General features: G+C 42.1%; 1 protein-coding gene across 1 annotated transcript in view; it reads left to right on the top strand.

Annotated features, from left to right (window-relative positions):
* LOC120926472 (sodium/hydrogen exchanger 2-like) overlaps window positions 1-23,113 on the top strand; it is a 150,587-nt gene that overhangs the window by 64,618 nt on the left and 62,856 nt on the right. The window contains exon 3 of the mRNA XM_040336409.1: window positions 18,898-19,148. Coding sequence (XP_040192343.1) covers window positions 18,898-19,148 — 251 coding nt within the window. The remainder of the gene's footprint in view (window positions 1-18,897; window positions 19,149-23,113) is intronic.

Raw genomic sequence — 23,113 nt, 5'->3', positions numbered from 1 at the left:
ACCCCTGGTCAAAAGAAGGGCGCGTTCTCAACGCGGGACTTTCCAGGGCTCAGGTAAGTAAAACGGGGGGCTGGGGGACCGGTAATAGTCAGATGTTTTTTTCACTTTAATGCATAGGATGCAGCCTATAAGTACTGCCTAGGTCACTTATCAGTGCCACCTATCATTGCCCATCGGTGCCACCTATCAGTGCTCATCAGTGCTGCATATTAGTGCATCCTCATCAGTGCCTTTCAGTTCCATCTCATCAGTGCCGCCTCATCAGTGCCCATCAGTGCAGCCTATAAGTGTCCATCAGTACAGTCTCATTAGCGCAAATCAGTGATGGAGAAAAATTACTTATTTACAAAACTTTTTTTTTCAAAAATGTTGTCCCTTTTAGCAAAAAATAAAATACCCAGTGGTGATTAAATACCACCAAAAGAAAGCTCTATCTGTCTAAAAAAAATGATATATTTATATTATAAACTTAATTTAGGTACAGTGTTGCATGACTGCGCAATTGTCATTCAAAATATGAGAGTGCTGAAAGCTGAAAATTGGCCTGGACAGGAAGGGGTGAAAGTGCTCAGTATTGAAGCGATGAAAAAAATAGATATCAATTTGTTAAGTCCCTGGTTAAATTCCATATCAGGTTTTTATTGCTAGAGAAACATAAAGTCACCAGCAGCAGCACTGACAATGTGTTCCTTATCACTTATGTCTAGTTTTTATTGCCATATGTTGCAGTGTTAAGGAGATTCACTCTCTCTGTTTGGCCTGTTGACTATTATCACTGGAACTGAAAGTTAGGCCCAATCACACTTGGGTGATTAGGAATCATGGGCAATGTTTGGATCCTGTGCAATGTTGCCATGATTGTTTTGAGACAAAACATGCAAGAATCATGTAAAAAGCTTTTGAGCGGCTTTTGTGTGACAATTGCACACAGGGCAACCCATTCAAGTGAATGGCCTGCCTTATGCACGACACATGGAAACACGTGTGAATCGTAATTTTAAAACCGCTAGCAAGAACTTACATTCCCGCAAAGTGATATGTAAACGGGACCTTAGATGAAAATCAAAAATATTGAGCTGTCACCAAAAGAATAATAGAAGGAGATTCATCCCACAAGGCACCTATTTCAGTAAAAACTATCTAAGAGAAGATAGAAAGACGATGTGCTTTTCCTTCCTGTTGTATCGACAGGACAGGAAAGGAACAATATTCTACTCAACTAGACACTATAGCAAAACAAAAAAAACCTAACCAGTGTTTTAACTAGGGATCATGTCCCGATACCGATACCAGTATTGGTATCGGTACCAATACCGAGTATTTTCCCGGGTACTTGTACTCGGGGGAAATGCTCCGATGCTTCACCCGATACTTGGGAAGTCAGGGTGATTGGTGCGGCAGGGGAGTTGCAAGCACTGATCTGCCACCTTTTCAGCTGCTTTAGTTAAAGTTATACACGGGTGATTAGTGCTTGTAACTCCCCCCAAAGCTACATCGATCACTGCTGACTGTCCCTGTATCCTCCTTCGTGCTGCTCTCCCCCTCCGTGCTGTGTGTCCCCCTCCTTGCTGTGTGTCCCACTCTGGGTCCTTGTCCCCCTCTGTGCTGCTCTACCGCCTCAATGTCCACCTCCACCCCCTCGATCTGTCAGGATGGAAGGCGGAGGTAGGAGCCGCTAAATCCGGCTCCTACCTTTTCCGAATGAACAGAGTCAGTGATCACTGACTCTGTCCATTCACATAACTAAGCATCGTAACCTGTGTTTACAATGCATTCATTTTAGCTGAGGCTGCAGAGAAAGGGACTGGGAAAGCTGTATCCTTATGCCGCGTACAGACAGTCGTTTTTTGTGATAGAAAAAAACGAAGTTTTATGTGATGAAAAAAACGAAGTTTTATGTGATGAAAAAAACGACGTTTTATGTGATGAAAAAAACGACGTTTTATGTGATGAAAAAAACGACGTTTTATGTGATGAAAAAAAAACACGTTTTTCAAACTTAATTTTCAAAAACGATGTAGCATACACACCATCGTTTTTTCCAAAAGCTCTAGCAAACCGCGGTTACGTTCAGCACGTACGACGGCACTCTGTTCCATTCAAACTCGCGTCCTAACTTGCTTCTGAGCATGTGCGGGTTTAAAAACGTTGTTTTAGCCTACACACGGTCATTTTTTATGACACAAAAAACAACGTTTTGAAAAACGGCACAAAAAATTGAAGCATGCTTCAATTTTTTTTTTGTCGTTTTTCTGAAGACATAAAACAACGTTTTCCCCACACACGGTCATTTAAAATGACATTTTTAAAAACGTTGTTTTTTTACATCACATAAAGCGACCATGTACACGGGGCATAAGTCCCTTTCTCTGTCGCAAAGGGGAGATGTCAGGGTTCTGTTAAGACCCCTGATATCTCACCAAAGATTCCCCAACAGGGCTGATAAAAAAAGAAAAAAAATTGCAATAAATAAAAAAAAATATTTTTAAAAAATAATAAAAATGTAAATAAACCCCCCCCCCCCCAAAAAAAAGAGAAGAAAGCACTGTGAAAAAAAAATTGTAAAAAAGAAAAATTAAAAAAAAAAAAAAATACTGCCACTTTCACGTGACATGACATAAAAAAATATATCGGTAATTGGTATCGGCGAGTACTTGAAAAAAGTATCGGTACTTGTACTCGGTCTCAAAAAAGTGGTATCGGGACAACCCTAGTTTTAACCAATTCCTATTCTACACAAAAATTTTTTACTATCAATGAGTCAGAAGAAATATCACCATTATGTAGTTGGGAAGCTCACAAATGCTATATCAGAGGTATGTTGATAGCATTAGGGGCCCATAGGAAACGTGTTTTAGGTGCTAAAATGGAGACATTGTTGAAAGAGATTGGGGTATTAGAACTGGCACATAAGAAATCACAAACCCAGCAAGTAGAAGAAAAACTTATGAGGCTACGAGAGGAATTAAATGGGTTATTGATGGATAGAGCCAAAGCAAAACTAACACGATGTAGACGGGCGTATTATGAATACGGAAATAAACCTAGTAGAATGCTGGCAAACGCCTTAAGAGAAACTCGGGCTAGGAACCATATTGAACAGATAAAAACACAGGGAGACATTTTGGTGAAATCTACTAAGGATATAGCAGAAGTATTCAGAGAGTATTATACCAAATTGTATAAAATAGAAGGGCAACAGGAAGTAGTAAGGATGTCTAACCGAGAACATCAGGCAAAAGAGTATGTAGAGGCATCAGGGCTGCCCGGGCTGTCGGAAGAGGAAGCAGGAGGGATTGATGGGCCAATTACTATGGAGGAATTTTTAGAAGCCATACAAGTAATGAAGCCAGGTAAAGCGCCTGGTCCCGACGGGTATACACTGCTTTATTATAAGACGTTCTCGGAGAAATTGGCATCAAAATTTTTGACGGCCTTTAATTCAATAAGGGAAGGGCAGGAGATGCGAGAAGAGACATTGATGGCTCATATTACACTACTCCCTAAGGAGGGCAAAGATCCAACTAATTGTGCCAGTTATCGGCCAATTTCACTATTGAACGTTGACCTTAAGATCCTGACAAAAATCTTGGCCAACAGATTATTAGGATATATTCCAGCAATTATACACCCAGATCAGGTGGGGTTTACTCCTGGTAGAGAGGGGAGGGAGAATACCCAAAGGGTAGTAGGAGCGATTCATACAGCGCATGTTCAAAAGAAGCCGTTAGTGATTATATCTGCCGATGCTGAAAAGGCATTTGATAGGGTAGACTGGACATTCCTGAGAGTGGTGTTGCAACATATAGGGTTGAGAGAGGGGATGTTAAATTGGATTAAGAGTTTATATACATGCCCTAGGGCAAGAGTCAAAGTAAATGATATGATGTCTAAACCTTTTTCAATTAGTAATGGGACACGGCAGGGATGTCCACTCTCCCCTATCATATTTGTTCTTACGGTAGAACCATTGTTGAGGACAATTCGGGCTAATACAGATGTTAGGGGTTTGGTAACAAAAGGAAGAGAACATAAAGTAGCGGCCTATGCGGACGACTTGCTATTTTTTATAACTTCGCCAGGAATATCTCTACCAGTATTGCTACAAGAATTACGCAAATACGGAGAGCTATCTAATTTTAAAGTAAATTATAGCAAGTCCGAGGCAATGGGTGTGGAACTGAGCGAGAAACTGAAACAGCAATTAGTGGGGAATTTTGGATTTAGGTGGACGGATTCATACATAAGTTATTTAGGGACCAAAATACCAAACAAGCTGAGCCAAGTTTTTTTTCGAACTCAATTTTGCTCCCTTAATCCGGCAAATAAAATTGGACTTTGTAAGGTGGGATAAAGAGGTATTCACGTGGTTTGGAAGAATAAATATCATTAAAATGAATGTGATGCCCAGATTGTTATACCTATTCCAGACTCTACCCATTAAGTTACCGGCCGGATTTTTGAGAGATATCAGTTCTAGGTTTGTGAGATTTATCTGGGCAGGGAAAACCCCGAGAGTACGTAGAACGGTGCTGACTCTACCTAAAGAAAGAGGAGGGGTGGGACTTCCGGACCCGGAAAGCTACTATGTAGCAGCACATTTAATGAGAGTGGTAGAATGGTGTATAGCGGATAAGGAAAAACCATGGATACAGATGGAGCAAAATATAACTGATATACCCTTGGAGGGAATAGTGTGGATAGAGGAGGGGGTGATACCAAAGGAGGTGAAGGGACATCCCACGATAGGAGCTACAATCCAGGTCAGTAAAAAGGTATTCAAGAAAACAAAGATGTCGGTACACCCAAGTCCTATGACCCCAATTTTGGGGACACCAAGTTTTGAGCCAGGATTGGTAGACCAACGGTTCAAAGAGGTAAGGCAGAGGGGAATTAGTAGGATGGTTCATTTTTCAAGGAATAATTATGTAATGACTTGGGAGGAGATCGAAAATGAGTTCTCGGAAAACTTGGACAGTTTCAGGTTAATACAACTCAAAGCATATATACGGGTAGCCACGCAACATATGGCAGAATTACGAATGTTATCTGACTTTGAAAAGATATGTTTAAAGGGAGAGCCTATGAGGCACTTACTTTCTGCTATGTACGCGATGGTGGTAGATCTAGGAGCTCCACAAGAATTGGCTTTTTTAAAAGCATGGGAGAGGGACCTAGGAATGACTTTCTCGGAGCTACAGAAAAAGAAAATACTGCTATTTACCCATAAAGCCTCGATGGCAACTAAATATCAGGAGGGAGGGTACAAGATCCTAACCAGGTGGTATAGAACTCCGGCAGTATTGAATAAGATGTTTCCTCAAGTGTCTAATCAATGCTGGCGGTGTCAAAATGCAGAAGGTACCATTTTACATATTTTTTGGGAGTGTTCTGGAGTGCGAGATTTTTGGAAGATGGTGGCTGAAACAGTAAAAAAAATCACAGATGTGGCTCTTGTAGAAAAACCGTCAGTGTTCCTTTTGCATGACATCCCGTTATCCAATGAAAAATATAAAAATTCTTTGGTGAGACATTTACTTACGGCAGCATAAGCATGCATCCCGAGTCTTTGGAAAAGTACAGTAGCTCCAACAAAAATGCAATGGATAGGGAGAATAACGGAGATTCAACAAATGGAAAATCTGACTATGATATTAAAAGAACAGGAAGGGAAATATCAGGAAGTATGGTCACCATATGAGGAATATAAGAAACAGAATCCATAAGGGGGTGCAAGGGGGGGGGGAGGGGGGACCGGACCACAGTGGGAGGGGGAGGGTTTTTTTTTTTTTTTTTTTTTTTGCTTGTTGTTTTTTTTTTTTTTTTTTCCCTTTTCTTTTCTTTCTGCTTTTGTTTTTATTTATATTTAAACAGCATAGGATAAGAAGGGTGTGGCTGAGAATGGGGGGGGCTCAGTCGGACAGAAGGTAAAATGTTTTTGTGCTAATAATATAGAGTGATAGTTGAGCTGTTCAGAATTAAGGGATAACCAGTGGTAAAGAGGATAGGTGTAAAGAATGTAATAATCAGAGAAGTGGATGTAAACTGTAATTTGAAATATTGACATGTGACTGTGTATTAGTGCTTAATGTTGTTAGGATTGCTGTTAACAAAATAAAGAATTAAAAAAAAAAAAAAAAAAATTGTAAAAAAGAAAAATTAAAAAAAAAAAAAAATACTGCCACTTTCACGTGACATGACATAAAAAAATATATCGGTAATTGGTATCGGCGAGTACTTGAAAAAAGTATCGGTACTTGTACTCGGTCTCAAAAAAGTGGTATCGGGACAACCCTAGTTTTAACCAATTCCTATTCTACACAAAATTTGTGAAATATGTTGGATTATATTTAGATTCAGTTCGCATGCGCCGCGCTTTATAAGTTTTTCATTCATTCATTCATTTTTATCCATTCAAAATCTCTTTGTGGCATCGTTTTGAAAAATGGACATATTTATTGAAGTCTGTTGTTTAACCACTTCCCGACCCCCGCATGTACATATACGTCCACAATATGGCACGTACAGGCACATGGGCGTACACGTACGTCCTCGCCTATTAGCGGGTGGGGGGTCCGATCGGGACCCCCCCCGCTACATGCGGAGGTCGGGTCCGCTCGGGGAGCGATCCGGGACCACGGCGCGGCTATTTGTTTATAGCCGCTCCGTCGCGATCGCTCCCCGGAGCTGAAGAACGAGGAGAGCCGTGTGTAAACACGGCTTCCCCGTCCTTCACTATGGCGGCGCATCGATCACGTCATTCCCTTTATAGGGAAGACACGATCGATGACGTCATTCCTACAGCCACACCCCCAAACAGTTGTAAACACATACTAGGTGCACCCTAACTCCTACAGCGCCACCTGTGGTTAACTCCCAAACTGCAACTGTCATTTTCACAATAAAGAATGCAATTTAAATGCATTTTTTGCTGTGAAAATGACAATGGTCCCAAAAATGTGTCAAAATTGTCCGAAGTGTCCGCCATAATGTCGCAGTCACGAAAAAAATTGCTGATCGCCGCCATTAGTAGTAAAAAAAAAATAAAAAATAAAAATGCAATAAAACTATCCCCTATTTTGTAAACACTATACATTTTGCGCAAACCAATCGATAAACGCTTATTGCGATTTTTTTTACTAAAAATAGGTAGAAGAATACGTATCGGCCTAAACTGAGGAAAAAAAATGTTTTTATATATGTTTTTGGGGGATATTTATTACAGCAAAAAGTAAAAAATATTGCTTTTTTTTCAAAATTGTCGCTCTATTTTTGTTTATAGCGCAAAAACTAAAAACCGCAGATGTGATCAAATACCACCAAAAGAAAGCTCTATTTGTGGGGAAAAAAGGACGCCAATTTTGTTTGGGAGCCACGTCGCACGACCGCGCAATTGTCTGTTAAAGCGACGCAGTCCCGAACTGTAAAAACACCTTGGGTCTTTAGGCTGCATATTGGTCCGGGGCTTAAGTGGTTAAAAAATGGAAATTTTCTGGTCTGTGGTCAAGTTTCATCTCACTACTGCCTGGGTATCACACAGTTATGTTTACGGTCCCTGTTTCTAAGCAGTTAAATATGAAGCACTGTCAAAATCTCTACGTTACAGAACTTGGAAGACTGTACAACGAGAAATGATACAAGGGACTGCTTGTTCTCTTCCCTGAAATAATCCATGTGTACAAAGAAGTCTGGTTATTCCAGTATCTCTTGTTCCCATTCAGCTTTCTAGAGCAGCTACCGCATTTCAATTTTAAATGAGCATGGCACTACATTTGGGTTTTGGAAATTTAGCAATGTCACAGTGATCACTTCAAAATAAATTCCAGGGACATTTTCCTACTGCGCTAAGTCTTTCCTTTTCACATTCAACATGACCTTGTACTAGTACATTCTCCATTAAGTCATACATCATGTAGGAGGGTTTGTGTATATGTAAGGGTGAACTGTTCAGATCTACAGTTACCGTAACACCTTCTGAGTCTAAAACAAATAGCCTGCATACACAGGTAATATTTGCCATTACACATTATAGTACCCCTACACAGATGCAGGAGAAATCAACGTTGTTGTCCACTATTGCCACTGACAGGTAAAGTGAATAACATTGATTATCTCATTAAAATGTCTACTGAAAGTGGATGGGAAATTTTATGCCTTATACACACGATCGGAATTTCCGATGGAAAAAGTCCAACTGACTTTTTCCATCGGATATTCCGATTGTGTGTAGCCCCATCTGAGTTTTTTCATCGGATATTCCGAGGAATTCCATCGGAGTTTAGATATAGAACATGTTCTATTTTATTTTACTCCTATGGAATTCCGTCGGAATTCCGATGTGATTTGGCCGGGCAAAAACCCAATCGTGTGTACAAGGCATTAGGCAGCACGTGAAACCCGTATATGTGTGCATGCACTTCAGATAGTGGGGTGCTTGTCCAACAAAGCAGGGCACACAACTATGACACTGTTCAAAAAAGCAGTATGTTATTTTTAGGAGCACAAAAAACAAGGGATGGTCTTGGGAACATCATAATTAAACCTAGATATTCCTGCTATCACCCATGGCTCCCTTGGCTGTAATCCGTAACATGCATTATCTCCCCACTATTCAACTCCTCCCCAACCTTAAACCTAAAATAATACTAAAAAATATCCATAACTTAAGCCTATTTGTCACCTAATCCTTAACCACCTTTGACTGATGTAGCAACGTGGACTACAACTGCAAAGTGCGGTGATCCTCCATTGTTTCTGTATATTTGTGTTGTTCCTTTAGTGCCCAGTATCACTAACTGACATAATTTTTGTGAGCCAAACCAAGGGGATGGTGGGATTAGTAGTTCCTCAGAATGGCAATTGTTCTGCATGACTATACACCTGGACTACATATCACAGGGATCTTTGCTACCATCATGGAGATTGCTGGGAGGAGCTATAAAAGAAGCCAGAGACACGCCTCACACTCTCTTTGAGTTATTTAAGTAAACGTTAATAGAATATAAACTGTAAACGTACTGAGCTGTTTGACTTATTACTTTAAGATGGTTCAAAGATGTCTGAACCCAGAGTGTCAGATGGGTTGGAATGTTTACACGGTCATGGTGGTGCAGATAAGCAGGTAAATCCAAGCAGTCCCCAAGGGGGTTGTGCTACACTCAGTTAGCCCCAATTCCTAATCAACAGAACCTGTATTTACCTTAATGCCCAACTCCGGGCAGATAAAAAAAAATTATCCGTTGCAGTGGGGATGTACCCACACTGCAAGGATTATTAGCTTATTCTCTCCAGCAGGGAGGAGACAGTATAACTTATCAGATTCTTCACTCCCCCAACTGGAGGCACTCCATGATCTTGTGATGGACTGTTCTTCAGCATTCTCACATCCAGAGCAGGGCTATGGAACTTGCTCTGGTCTTGATGACGTCAAGACACTAGAACACGAGGATGTAGAAGCTGTGGGGACCGGTCTAGCTGCTGGGCGGAGGGAATGATTGGGTAAGCATATCCCCTTCTATTGTTCCCCTAGACATAAATGAGAAGTTTACCCTTGCTGTGCAGACACAGCCACACTTCATGGGAACATTTTTTAATTGGCTGGAACTGGAATTTAGAGGAAAACTTTACTTGGTTTGGCCCCAAAGCATACTTACACGTAGTGGCAAATTTACCTTTTTTTGGGCCCCGGTCCCTTGCTCCCCCCCTGTTTCAACTTGGCTGGCACTGGCTTCTTCTTGTGGTCTTTTTCTGGGTTCAGAGCCTTCTGTCACATTTGAACGCTGAGCTGCACATTTTATTCAATATACAATTATAAGAAATGTAGTTAGCAGCCATGGCAAGTGCTTTTATAGCAGAAGAGACATTCAAAGTTTCTTCTACCATAAAATCTACCTTCTAGCATTTTTTTTTAAATATAACTTTAGTTACTTTGGGCCAGATACACAGAACAAATACGCCGGAGTATCTACTGATACTCCGGCGTTTTTTCAAATTTGCTGCGTCGTATCTTAATTTGTGATTCACAAACAAGATACGACGGCTTTTGGCTAAGATCCGACAGGCTTACGGCTTCGTACGCCTTCGGATCTTAGGCTGCAATACTTCGGGTGGAGTTTGCATCGTTTTCCAGCGTCGGGTATGCAAATTAGGATTTACGGCGATTCACGAACCTACTCGCGTGCGTAACGTCGTTTTTTCCCGTTGCAATGTTAGGCAATCTTTTTCATTGCTTAACTTTACACCAGCCATGTTAAAGTATGGACGTCGTTCCCGCTTCGAATTTTAAATATTTAATTTTTTTCGGCGTAAGTACGGCGTAAGTACGTTACGCACGTCGCCATTCACAAACACGTCGGGGCGCCGTAATTTCGCGCAAAGCACGTCGGGAAAATTGCGAACGGAGTATGCGCAGAACGTTCGGCGCGGGAGCGCGCCTAAGTTAAATGGTACACGCCCCATTTGAATTAGGCGGGCTTGCGCCGGACGTCTTTACGATACACCGCCGCAAGTTTACAGGTAAGTGCTTTGTGAATCAGGCACTTACGCTGAAAACTTGCGACGGTGTAACGTAAACGGGATACGTTACGCTGCGGCGCAGGTACCTGAATCTGGCCCTTTATCTTTAGTTTAACCGATTGACGACCCTCTCACGCTGATATATGTTGGCAGAATGGCATGGCTGGGCAGATTGATGTATATATACATCGCCTTTAAGATGTGGCATGGTGGGCCGCACTTGCTGCTGGCGGCACGTGCTCGCCGCGAGCTCCGTGACTCCCACCACGGGTCCCGTGAGGATACACACGATTGTCTCACCGAGAGAAAGAATGGGGAAATGCTAATGCTAAACAAGCATTTCCCCATTCTTCCTATTCTTGAGGATCTTTATTATAGCACAAAGTAAAAAATATTGCTTTTTTTCAAAATTTACGCTCTATTTTTTGTTTATAGCAAAAGATTTAAACCAGAGAGGTGATCAAATACCACCAAAAGAAAGCTCTATTTGTGGGGAAAAAAGGACGTCAATTTTGTTTGGGAGCTACATTGCACAACCGCGCAATTGTCAGTTAAAACGACGCAGTGCCGAATTGCAAAAAGTCCTCTGGTCTTTGGCCAGCCAAATGGTCCGGGGCTTAAGTGGTTAATCCATAAAGCAACATTCAAAATGTAATAAGAAGCATATGTAGCTACAGGTCCGCAGTGATTCCTACTCGCAGCCGCACAGACTGGGCTTTGATTACTAATGCTACTGCTGTTCACACCGTTTCTCTAGCTCCAGCCATTGGGTGTTACTACCCTTGCTGCTGTATTATTAATATTATAAAATAAATTAAATATCTGAGAGGGAGTGCTTTATTATGATAAGTGTGCAGATAGGAATCTGAGAATTCAGGCATGGAGACCTCAATATTGGAGTTTAACTTTTCATTATCTCCCGAACAAAGGGGTGTCAGTTTTGGAAGGATTGCCTTTTTTAAAAAACAAAATCTGGGGTACATTCACACTGGCGATTTAGGCTGGTGTGAATTGCAGTGGCAGGAATGTTCTGATTCCTACTGCTGCTGTGAGCTGCTAGGTGCAGCCGCTGGTCTTTTCACTATAAGGGCAGGTCGCTGGCGGACACAGCTGTTCGCTGCTATCTGCGCTCACAGCTGGACACACAGTTCACAGCAGTAGCAGGAATTAGAAGACTCCTGCTTCTGCAATTCACACTGGCCTAAATTATTGGTGTGAGAGTTGCCTTATACAATATTATATATATTCTCACTTTAGTAAATTAAATCCTAAAATGTAATGCTACACCAGAAGTTGGTGCAATCATTCACAACTTCTGATCTACATGCTTGTTCATGCTTATTAGTAATTCAGAATGTATTCAAGCCAGAGGGTTAGCAAATCAAACAGAGAGATTCTGCTAAATCCAGATAAATAAGTGTAGGGACATCTAAAAGTCCCACGACTTAGTCTTTTTACTCAACCTATTGGGGATGGAGGTATATACTAGGTATTGCCTCACTCAAAGTCCCAATTTAGCTTTATTTTAGCAATTTGTTCTCAAGTGTAGGGACACATTGTATAGCCAGCACTACAGTCAGAGGTAAATTATCTCTTACACATAGCCTAAAGTTTTACTAAACCCACAACAGTAAAATAAGTCTGTATATGCAGTAAAGCATGCTTGTTATACTCACTGTGGAACCTAATGCCGGGTACTGACGAGCAAACATGTACGATGAAACCGTTCCGTCGGACCGTTTTCACCGTACATGTCTGCCCGGGGATTTCTGTATGGTGGCTCTACTCACCATCATACAGAAATCCGCGCGTAAACAATACGCGGGGCGTGTCCGCACCGTCGCCGCGACGATGACGCGGTGACGTGGGCGGGCCTGCCAGTTAAATGCTTCCACGCATGCTTCGAAGTCAATCGACGCATGCGAGGGATTAGCGGGCGCTCGGACATGTACGGTAGGTCTGTACAGACGACCGAACATGTCCGAGGGGACAGGATTCCAGCGGGCTGTTTTAAAACAAGCCCGGAAATATTTGCCCGCTGGGAAAAGACCCGGCGGGCAAATGTTTGCTGGAATCCTGCCCGCTCGGGCCTACACACGACCGAACATGTATGCTGAAACTGGTCCGCGGACCAGTTTCAGCAGACATGTTCGGTCGTCTGTACGGGGCCTAAGAGGTTAATCTTCTGCATTGTGTGAAATGGCTATTTGATCATGTCTTCTCTGATCCTCCCCTTCTTTCACATTCCCCAATCTATCTGCTGATAGAACAGAGGCTAGAGGACAAGCTGCACATGCTCAGTTTTGTGTGTATTGCTAGAGAGGTTTTTCTTCTTGGGAGAGTGCATGTGATTAGCACAGAACCAATCAGCACTGTCCAGACAGAGAGTCAGGGGTCCTGCAGCCTCATAGGACAGTCAGAGCAGAATAAAAACTCCTCCTACAAGCTTTAACCAGATACTGATAGATGTCACAAGACTGCTATGTGCTGCTGATGAGAAAGGGTGTTTAGCCATTTACATTTACTAAAACTGGGGCAATACTTTTTTCCAGAGCTCAGGCCCAGCCCATTCCCCCCTAGCAACCAATCCTTGGATCCACCTTATCCTGTACCTGGCCATGCCCCTATCAGTCAAGGCTCTGTTTCCCTAAGGGGGCTCAAGAGGCCTTAATTTCCATGTTCTGTGTACTGTGGGAGACATGATATAGTGAATGCAGGGTCCTGGGTTTAGTAACACTTTAAGTATAACAGGCAGCAAAGTAGTATGGAGAGGGGCCAGTAGCTTCCCACAGTCCCAAAGATTTACAAGCTGACATTTGGATGCACAAAGTAATGCAATGGTATTTAAGATCTGAACTAAAAAGTTTTAGCACACCCACATTATAGTAAAGGTCATAAGGTGTAAACTTTATAGAAGGAGCAAGGTTAACTATCTACTAAATGTGCCAGACACAATCATTAGCTACTAATAAATCATTGCACTCTAGTATCTAATTTAGATACTTGTGAAGTTGGCAGTGGAAAGTTTTCAAGTGCAGATCACCCAAACTAAGGTCATGAGGCCTTTGTCATACTTTATATGATCATTGTTATCAGTTGTATTAAAGATTTGACTATCGAAGAATTGGTACAAAGATACACGTAACAAGATATTTCCATGTCAGTTTTTTTTATTTTTTATAACTCATAATCACCTCATCTATCGCTGTGTAAATGTCAATGTGAAAAGCTCTGGCCTTGTCACATATACGGGATTGGTTGGGAGAAGATAGTGGCAGGTGGCACTGTCTTGTATTAACAATCTTGATATAATAAATGTATTTACATATTGCCAAAATGAAATCTTATTGTATTAATTCCTTTAAATATACCAAAAGCTATAAAACGCAAAGGCTTGCCTCATTGTATATTTTGCTGGATGTTTCAGGTAGACCCTCAAACAAAATAGTTGGGGCAACTCAGTTGATGATGTGTGTGGCCAGCTTAAGGGACCTGGAGATTATTTCTGCTTCCATTTGTAAAAATGTATCTCTGCATTTTATTACCATGAATAGTGCTTGTATATAAAAATGTTAGCAATTTCCAAAATGATCTTTTATTGCTCATACTGTAGTTGCAGTGGTACACTTTTAGCTCGATAGGAAGCATTGGTTTTCTGCTGCTAGTGTTTAGACTAATTGCCTTGCTTAAATCTATTTTGGAAAATATAACCAATCTGGATACTTTTCCAACCTTTTATTTTTTAAGAGGACATTTCAGATGAATTTGATTAAAAGGCACATTTTCGACAAGCTATGTCATGTGGTTGTCAAATTCTGATATTTAATAAAGTGACTATTTTCTGAAAAAAGTTCCTGCATATTTATATAATTTCCTGTATTACCTTTTTTTTCTTTAATAGAAATAAAACGGGCCCAAAAATCCTCTTTTTCAAAAAAATAAATAAAAAATCAATTAAAGGAATGTATGAATTAGTCACTGTTTAAAAAAATATAGAAAGATAAATGTGTTAAGCTGCTTTAAAACAACAGTACCTGTATTGTAAAAAGGCTTATTTAAAAATGGCAAAAAAGGCAATCTCACTCACCCTTGATAACCAATCGCATTTCATCTTTTATTGGTTTTACCCAAATAACCCTAAATTTGATTGCGCTTACTAAGAACACTTATAATAATTATCAAATAGAGTGAGTGTGGGTGATTAAAAAAAAAATAACCAACTAGAAAGTGTATTTTAATGTGACCTAATTTTCTTTTCGTGGAGATGTTTTAAGGTATATCTACAACCAACTTTTTTTTGTCGGCTTTGGATTTCACGCGAACATTCGAACACCATTAAAGTCTATGGGACTCGAATGTGAGAAATCAAAAGTGAGAATTTTAAAGGCTAATATGCAAGTTATTGTCCTAAAAAGTGTTTGGGGAGACGGGTCCTGCCCCAGGGGACATGTGTCAATGCAAAAAAAAGTTTTAAAAACTGCAGTTTTTTCGGGAGCAGTGAATTTAATAATGCTTAAAGTGAAACAATACATTTGCAATAAAAAGTATGTGAAGCCTTTTGGAATGATATGGATTTCTGCACAAATTATTCATAACGTGATCTGATCTTCATCTAAGTCACAACAATAGACAATCACAGTCTGCTTAAACTAATAACACACAAAGAATTAAATGTTACCATGTTTTTATTGAACACATCATGTAAACATTCACAGTGCGGGTGGAAAAAGTATGTGAACCCTTGGATTTAATAACTGGTTGAACCACCTTTGGCAGCAATAACTTCAACCAAACGTTTCCTGTAGTTGCAGATCAAACGTGCACAGCGGTCAGGAGTAATTTTTGACCATTCCTCTTTATAGAACTGTTTCAGTTCAGCATTATTCTTGTGATGTCTGGTGTGAATCACTTTCTTGAAGTCATGCCACAGCATCTCAATGGGGTTGAGGTCAGGACTCTGACTGGGCCACCCCAGAAGGCGTATTTTCTTCTTTTTAAGCCATTGTGTTGTTGATTTACTTCTATGCTTTGGGTTGTTGTCCTGTTGCAACATCTTCTGTTGAGCTTCAACTTGTGGACAGATGGCCTTAAGTTCTCCTGCAAAATGTCTTTATAAACTTGGGAATTCATTATTCTTTCGATGATAGCAATCCATCCAGGCCCTGATGCAGCAAAGCAACCCCAAACCATGATGCCCCCACCACCATACTTCACAGTTGGGATGAGGTTTTGATGTTGGTGTGCTGTGCCTCTTTTTCTCCACACATCGTGTTGTGTGTTTCTTCCAAACAACTCAACTTTGGTTTCATCTGTCCACAGAATATTTTGCCAGTACTGCTGTGGAACATCCAGGTGCTCTTGTGCAAACGGTAAACGTGCAGCAGTGTTTTTTTTGGACAGCAGTGGCTTCCTCTGTGGTATCCTCCCATGAGATCCATTCTTGTTTAGTGTTTTACGTATCATAGATTCGCTAACAGGGATGTTAGCATATGCCAGAGACTTTTGTAAGTCTTTAGCTGACACTCTATGATTCTACTTCACCTCATTGAGCAGTCTGCACTGTGCTCTTGCATTCATCTTTACAGGACAGCCACTCCTAGGGAGAGTAGCAGCAGTGCTGAACTTTCTCCATTTATAGACAATTTGTCTTACCATGGACTGATGAACAGCATACTTTTGGAGATACTTTTATAACCCTTTCCAGCTTTATGCAAGTCAACAATTCTTAATCGTAGGTCTTCTGAGAACTGTTTTGTGCGAGGCATCATTCACATCAGGCAATGCTTCTTGTGAAAAGTAAACCCAGAACTGGTGTGTGTTTTTTATAGGACAGGGCAGCTGTAACCAACACTTCCAATCTCATCTCATTGATTGGACTGCAGTTGGCTGACACCTCACTCCAATTAGCTTCTTGGATATGTCATTAGTTTAGGGGTTCACATACTTTTTTCCACCTGCACTGTGAATGTTTACATGATGCGTTCAATAAAAACATGGTAACATTTAGTTCTTTGTGTGTTATTAGTTTAAGCAAACTGTGATTGTCTATTTTTGTGACTTAGATGAAGATCAGATCACATTTTATGACCAATTTGTGCAGAAATCCATATAATTCCAAAAGGGTTCACATACTTCTTATTGCAACTGTAAAAGTGAAATATTCCTTTAAATTTCATACCTGGGGGGGTGTCTAAAGTATGCATGTAAAGTAGCACATATTTCCTGAGTTTAGAACTGTCCCTGCACAAAATGAAATTTCGGAAGGAAAAAAAGTAATTTAAAACCACTTGCGGCCATTCATGAATTGTCGGTCCTGGCAATACAGAGAAAAGTCACTGAAAAAAATGGAGTCCCCCCCAGTCCATTACCAGGCCCTTTGGCCTGGTAATGGTTTTCAATGACTTTTATCTGTAATGCCGGGACCCGACAATTAATTAATAGCGCAAGTAGTTTTTTTTCCCTTCAAAAATGACATTTTGTGTAGGGAACCAAAATTAAAAAAAAATGTGTGGAGGTCCCCCCAAATTCCATATCAGGCCCTTCGGGTATAGTATGGCAATTAAGGGGAACCCCCCGTAATTTAAAAAAAAATTACTTGGGGTTCCCCCCAAAATTCCATACCAGGCCCTTCAGGTCTGGTATGGATTTTAAGGGGAACTCCACGGCAAAATAAAAAAAATGGCGTGGAGTCCCCCCAAAATCCATACCAGACCCTTTATCCGAGCACGCAACCTGTCAGGCCGCAGAAAAAGGGGGGGACAGGAGAGTGGCCCCCCTTCCTGGACCGTATCAGGCCACATGCCCTCAACATGGGGAGGAAACTTTGGGGGTCTGTGACCCCCCAAAGCAACTTTTCCCCATGTTGATGGGGACAAGGACCTCATCCCCACAACCTTTGCCCGGTGGTTGTGTGGGTCTGCGGGTAGGGGGGCTTATCGTAATCTGGAAGCCCCCTTTAACAAAGGAGACCCCCAGATTCCGCCCTCCCCTATTGTACCTCTACCATTTCACAAAAAAAGTTTAAAAAAAAGGTAAAAAAACACACAGACAGCTTGGGAAAAGTCCTTTAATACAAAATAAAAAAATAAATTCCAGCAATGTAAATCCTTCCACGACCCAGACCTGCACTACCCGCCACCATGAAAGATACAGCCGCTTCCATAGAATGCTCCCGTGATGCACCAGAGGGGGCGGGGTCACCTGTGACACCACGGGGAAGCTGCTGGAAACCCCTGTTACGTCAGAACGGGGCAGGGTCACTCGTCCACGTCACGGGTGGCCCCGCCCTCGGGTTTAAAAGAAATGTCACATGGCCCACGCATCATTCGCCCGGGAGCCTTCTATGGAGAAGGCTGTATCTTTCGTATCGGTGGGTAGCGGCAGTAGCGCGGGTCCGGGTCGTGGAAGGATGTACATCCCTGGAATTTTTTTTATTTTTTATTAAAGGACTTTTCCCAAGCTGTCTGTGTGTTTTTTTTTTACCTTTTTTGACACTTTTTTTGTGAAATGGTAGAGGTACCAATTCACATAGGGGGGGCGGAATCTGGGGGTTCCCTTTGTTAAAGGGGGCTTCCAGATTACAAAAAGCCCCCCGCCCACAGACCCCCACAACCACCGGGCAAGGGTTGTAGGGATGAGGCCCTTGTCCCCATCAACATGGGGACAAAGTGCTTTGGGGGGGTCACAGACCCCCAAAGCATCCTCCCCATGTTGGGGGCATGTGGCCTGGTACGGTACAGGAGGGGGCGCTCTCTCGTCCCCTCTTTTCTTGTGGCCTGCTAGGTTGCATGCTCAGATAAAGGGTCTGGTATGGATTTTTGGGGGGGACCCCACACCATGTTTTTTTTTATTTTATTGTTTCACTTTTAGCATTATTAAAATCACTGCTCCCGAAAAAAAGTACAACTTTTTTTTGCAATGATACATGTCTCCTGGGGCAGGACACAGGTCCCCAAACACTTTTTATGACAATAACTTGCATATTAACCTTTAAAATTAACACTTTTGATTTCTCCCATAGACTTTTAAAGAGTGTCCCCCAACTCATGTTCGACTCGAACATAAAGCTTATAAAGCTCATCACTATTGTAGAGTTGTCTGTTCTGTTGGGGAGATTTTTTCCTGACCCAAAGATGCAAAGTAGGAAAGCTCTCCAACGTTAGGAGGGATTTTCTCTTTCACAGTGCCACCTGAAGGTCTTTGGATTTCTTATCACAGTAGCAATGGTCACCAGGACAAATAGAGGGGGAAAATCCTCCCAGGGATACAAACAGCAATAAAAAACAGACAAATCTAAAATAAAAAATCATCATGTATCAGCTTCTGTAAATTAATCTGTGTCGCAAAACATGTCTTACATTCTGCATCTCTTTCTGCTTCTAGGTGCTGTATAATTTATTCAAATCATTTTGTGAGATGAAAACAATTGAGACAGTGGATATCTTTTCTGGAATGGCAAGTTTTTTTCTGGTGGGAATAGGAGGAGTTTTAATTGGAATAATTTTCGGATTTGTAGCTGCCTTCACCACCCGCTTCACTCGCAATATCCGTGTGATTGAGCCGCTCTTTGTTTTTCTGTACAGCTATTTGTCATACTTAACTGCAGAAATGTTCCATCTTTCAGGTATTATGGCGTAAGTAATTCAACTTGTATTAAATATCGAAATAATTATACTGTATTACACTGTATTTGCCTAAATGTTAGGATTCTTACAATGATCATAGTTTGTTTTTTTATTTACAATATATGTCATTATGATTGCAGCCCTCAAAAATTTAACTCACCTGCTCGCATTTTGCAAGTGGATTTTGAGGGCTGGCAAGCGTGGGCTGCCTGGGAGCGAGCACCGCCAGCCGGCAGGTTGTATGGGAGTCCTTCTCGCAGCACTCAGAGGGGGAAGAGAGGAGAGCAGGTGGCCGGATCATTAGAGTGTGGGTAACATCACTAGCAGCTTTCATTTCAATAGCAGAGTGTTTCCCGCGCTCACTGTCACACACAGTCCCCTGGTCCCGGGACTTTGACAGATCACCTGGGACGAATGACATGTATCAAAGTTCCCCGACCAGGGGGCAGATCTGTATGCGATGCCAAGCGGCAGGAACACACTGCTATTGAAATGAAACTTAGAACTTAAATTTGCATAAAACATTTAAGTGTTATTTCATTAGTTAATTTATGAGGGCATGTTTAGGGGCGGAATTAGGGGCGGGGCAGTGTAAGGGATGGGTGGGGCAACTGGTGGCGAGTAACCCTTAAGCTCGTAGCTCAGGACTTGAAATTTTGAACCTGGATGATTGTATAGTAACACTCATTATGACTAACATCTTATTACACTTACCCTGTTGTGGATGTTTGCTTTATAAGCATCTTCTTTTTTATGTTTTATCTTCAGTTAGATCCCTCCTATATATTAGTGTAGCACCTATGTACTTTATAGTACTGGTGCTAGTTAGCACTATGGCCTACCTGTCTGGGGCGTGCGTGCCACGCTGTGTTCCTGGTTCCGGGACCATGCTGGTCCGGAGCATTTAAACAGCGATGGGGACCCTGTGAGTGACTGGGTTCCCACTTCTGAAGATCCCAAGCTGTACTGCTGTACTGCTGTTTGGTGGGGAGTTGGTCCGAGGAGTGCCATTGAGAGGCTGGCGGTCCAAAAGGGCTTGGACGGACCACCGGGGATGAAGGTAGCCGCACACTGAGGGATTGATCACCTATCAGTTGGTACCTGGGCGACAAGTTGAAGGAGATCCAGGCATAACTCATCTAAGGAGGGATATCTCCAAGAAGTCAATCCAGAGAGGACCTGTGGCAGGGATGTCTTTCTGAGGCTCACCGATGGGAGTCTGTGGCAGAGGCTCTTTCTCAAGTACAAGTTCACTAAGGAGGGTCTGTGGCAGAGGCTTTATCCTACAACTGTTCGAGTGATACTCCGGCTGCCAGGTCAGTGAGAGAGGTCTGTCCTGGTACGCTAGGCCCACTCCGGCGGGAGTGGTGCACAGAAGGGTTACGTTTGGGAGCAGGACTGTTTCCTATTAGCACGCCTGAATCTGCTATTCTCCATTCTTCTTCAACTTTACTTTCCTCACCACAAGTTTACTGTTTTTTTCCCGGCTGGGTAATAAAGAGCACAGCAAAGAGCACCTGTCGTGGACATTCCTTTACTTCTACTATATGCAATACGCACCATTCACCCCTAGGAATTTCAGAGGAGCCAAGAGGTAATAATCCAGCAGCTCCTCTGGGGGTAGTGCTACATTAGTATAAGACTTGACACATATATTGGGAATATTTGCCAAAGAAGAATGCTGTGCAATAACACAAACAAAGCTTTCGGCCACTGAGTTCAGTTAGAGGCTTGGCAGACAGATCATTCATCACTCACTGTTTGTCTATGGCCGCACACAGCCGGGCTTGGACATGCACCCGCACATGTGCCCACATAGCTTATGGCTTACTATGGGGGCAGACGCAGGAGACGAGGAGCACAGTGCACCAACGGGGGAGTCCAGAAGAGGAGGTAAAGGGTCGCTTTGTGCAGTACAGTTGCACAGAGCATGTATATATACCCTCTTTTTTATTTTAATGAGAAAATTGATTTCACAACCACTTTAAGATGTTAAAAAATCTCTATATGGAATAACAAGTCATGAACCTCTCTAAAGTGCCCTTCACCACTTTGTTATCCTCTAAAGCTACATTAGGTTGCTGTGCTTTACACAGAGATATGTTGGAGGCATTGAAAGGCATTCCCTAAAAGTTAGTAAAAGGCCCAACCAGGGGAGATTACTGTCTGATTTTCAATGGATTGTCTGATGATGAGGTTTGGAGAAAATTTGGGTTCTAGTGATTACCAGTGTCTTTGATTTTATAATGACAATTAAACAATTCATATACAGTACAACAACCAAGGTTTTAGATTAGAAAAGGACACACTTTTCTGAAATATGTGGATTTTTGGAAACTGAAATTAAATGTAGCGCTCACCCCCGAAGGAGCCGCTGGTTATAGATTGGGATGGCGTGTTACCTCTGTGAGTGTCTAGGGTAGATGATGAGAGCCTTAGCAAATGGAATGTCCACACAGCAGATGTCTTTTCTTGTGCTTTTATTTTACCCAACACGGTAAACAGTAAACTTGAGGTAGATAGCAAAGATGGGTGAGGAGAGATAACAGATTCAGGCTGAAGGTTACGGAAACAATCCTGCTTCCAACGATACTTTACTTTTGTCGCCACTCCAGCCGGAGTGGGTATAGTGTACCTGGACAGGCCTCTCACACCGACCTGGCAGCCAGAGTATCACTCGGAACTTTGAGGGAAAAGATCTCTGCCACAGACCCTCCCTAGAACTTAGATTATGGAGACAATCCTCCTTGGTAGAATCTGTGTTAGAATCACCTTCAGGTAGTATTTTCCTCAGGCTACTGACTGACAGGTTGCTGACATCCAACCTCTCAGTGTCCGGTTACCTTGATCCCTGATGGATTGTCTAGGCCCTGTTGGATCGCCAGCCTCTCTTGGCTCTCCTCAGGCGGACTCCCCATCGAACAGCTATCTCGCTTGGGATCCTCTCAGAATTTGGGGACCCAGTCGAATACTGGGGCCCCGCCACAGCTTTAAATGTTCCGGAACGACATGGTCCCGGGACCAGGAACACTGCGTGGCACGCGCACCCCGGCCTGGTAGGCCATCTCGCCTGAACTACACTGCTGCCACCTGTCGCCCCGGGGCGGTACAACACCCCAGCAACAACAGAATGAGCCCACAGCACAGCCCAGCTAAAGCAGAGACCCAATTTGAACAAATCAACTGGATGAGAGCTAACTAACTCTCTCATCCCCCTTAAATTTAGAATAGCACCGGTACTTGAAAGTACACAGGCGCTACACAAAGTTTGGTATAAAATGACAGGCTTCAATAATCAGTGGGCATTATTGAAGTAGAATGAAAGTTAACAGTTTAAAAATGTCCCAAATCCTACTATCAGCATTTCTTGTAAACTCCTTTATGTTGAAAAATCTGCATTCAAAGTTGAATTTTATCAATTTTATTTATATTAATAATACAATAAAAATGTATATTAATCACTATTTGGTCTGCTAAATGTCTGATTAGAAAAAAACATCTAATCTAGACAATCAGTGACCCACACAGATCCACGTCCTTGTCTGTGTATCTGCCGATTGCGGGTTCCCGGCGGACATCGCGGCCGCCAGGCACGCGCATCGGGACTTCAGTGATGTCGCGGTAGAAATCAGGTAGGTCAGTGTAGAAATCAGGTAGGTCAGTGTAGTGGTCAGTGTAGGAATCAGATAGGTTAGTGCAGTGGTCAGGTATGTCAGTGTAGGAATCAAGTTGGTCAGTACTACTGTACTAGTGGAAGGGACTCAGGGAGTGCTAAAAGTCTGGTGGGGGGTGCAAATTTTTTGCTTTGTCCCGGGTGCTGACAACCCACGCTTCACTACTGACTGCATATATAATTTGAGTAAAATGTGCGTATAAAATTGTTTACCATTTGCCAATAAAAAAAAATGTCCCCGGATTTAATTTAAAAAATCTGGTCACCTTACTTTACCCTGATCCACGACGCGCTGGGTCTA

This window comes from Rana temporaria, chromosome 2 (genome assembly GCF_905171775.1).
Source record: "Rana temporaria chromosome 2, aRanTem1.1, whole genome shotgun sequence".
In the NCBI taxonomy this organism is placed as follows: Eukaryota; Metazoa; Chordata; class Amphibia; order Anura; family Ranidae; genus Rana; species Rana temporaria.
This window is presented reverse-complemented; position numbering and strand designations above follow the sequence as displayed.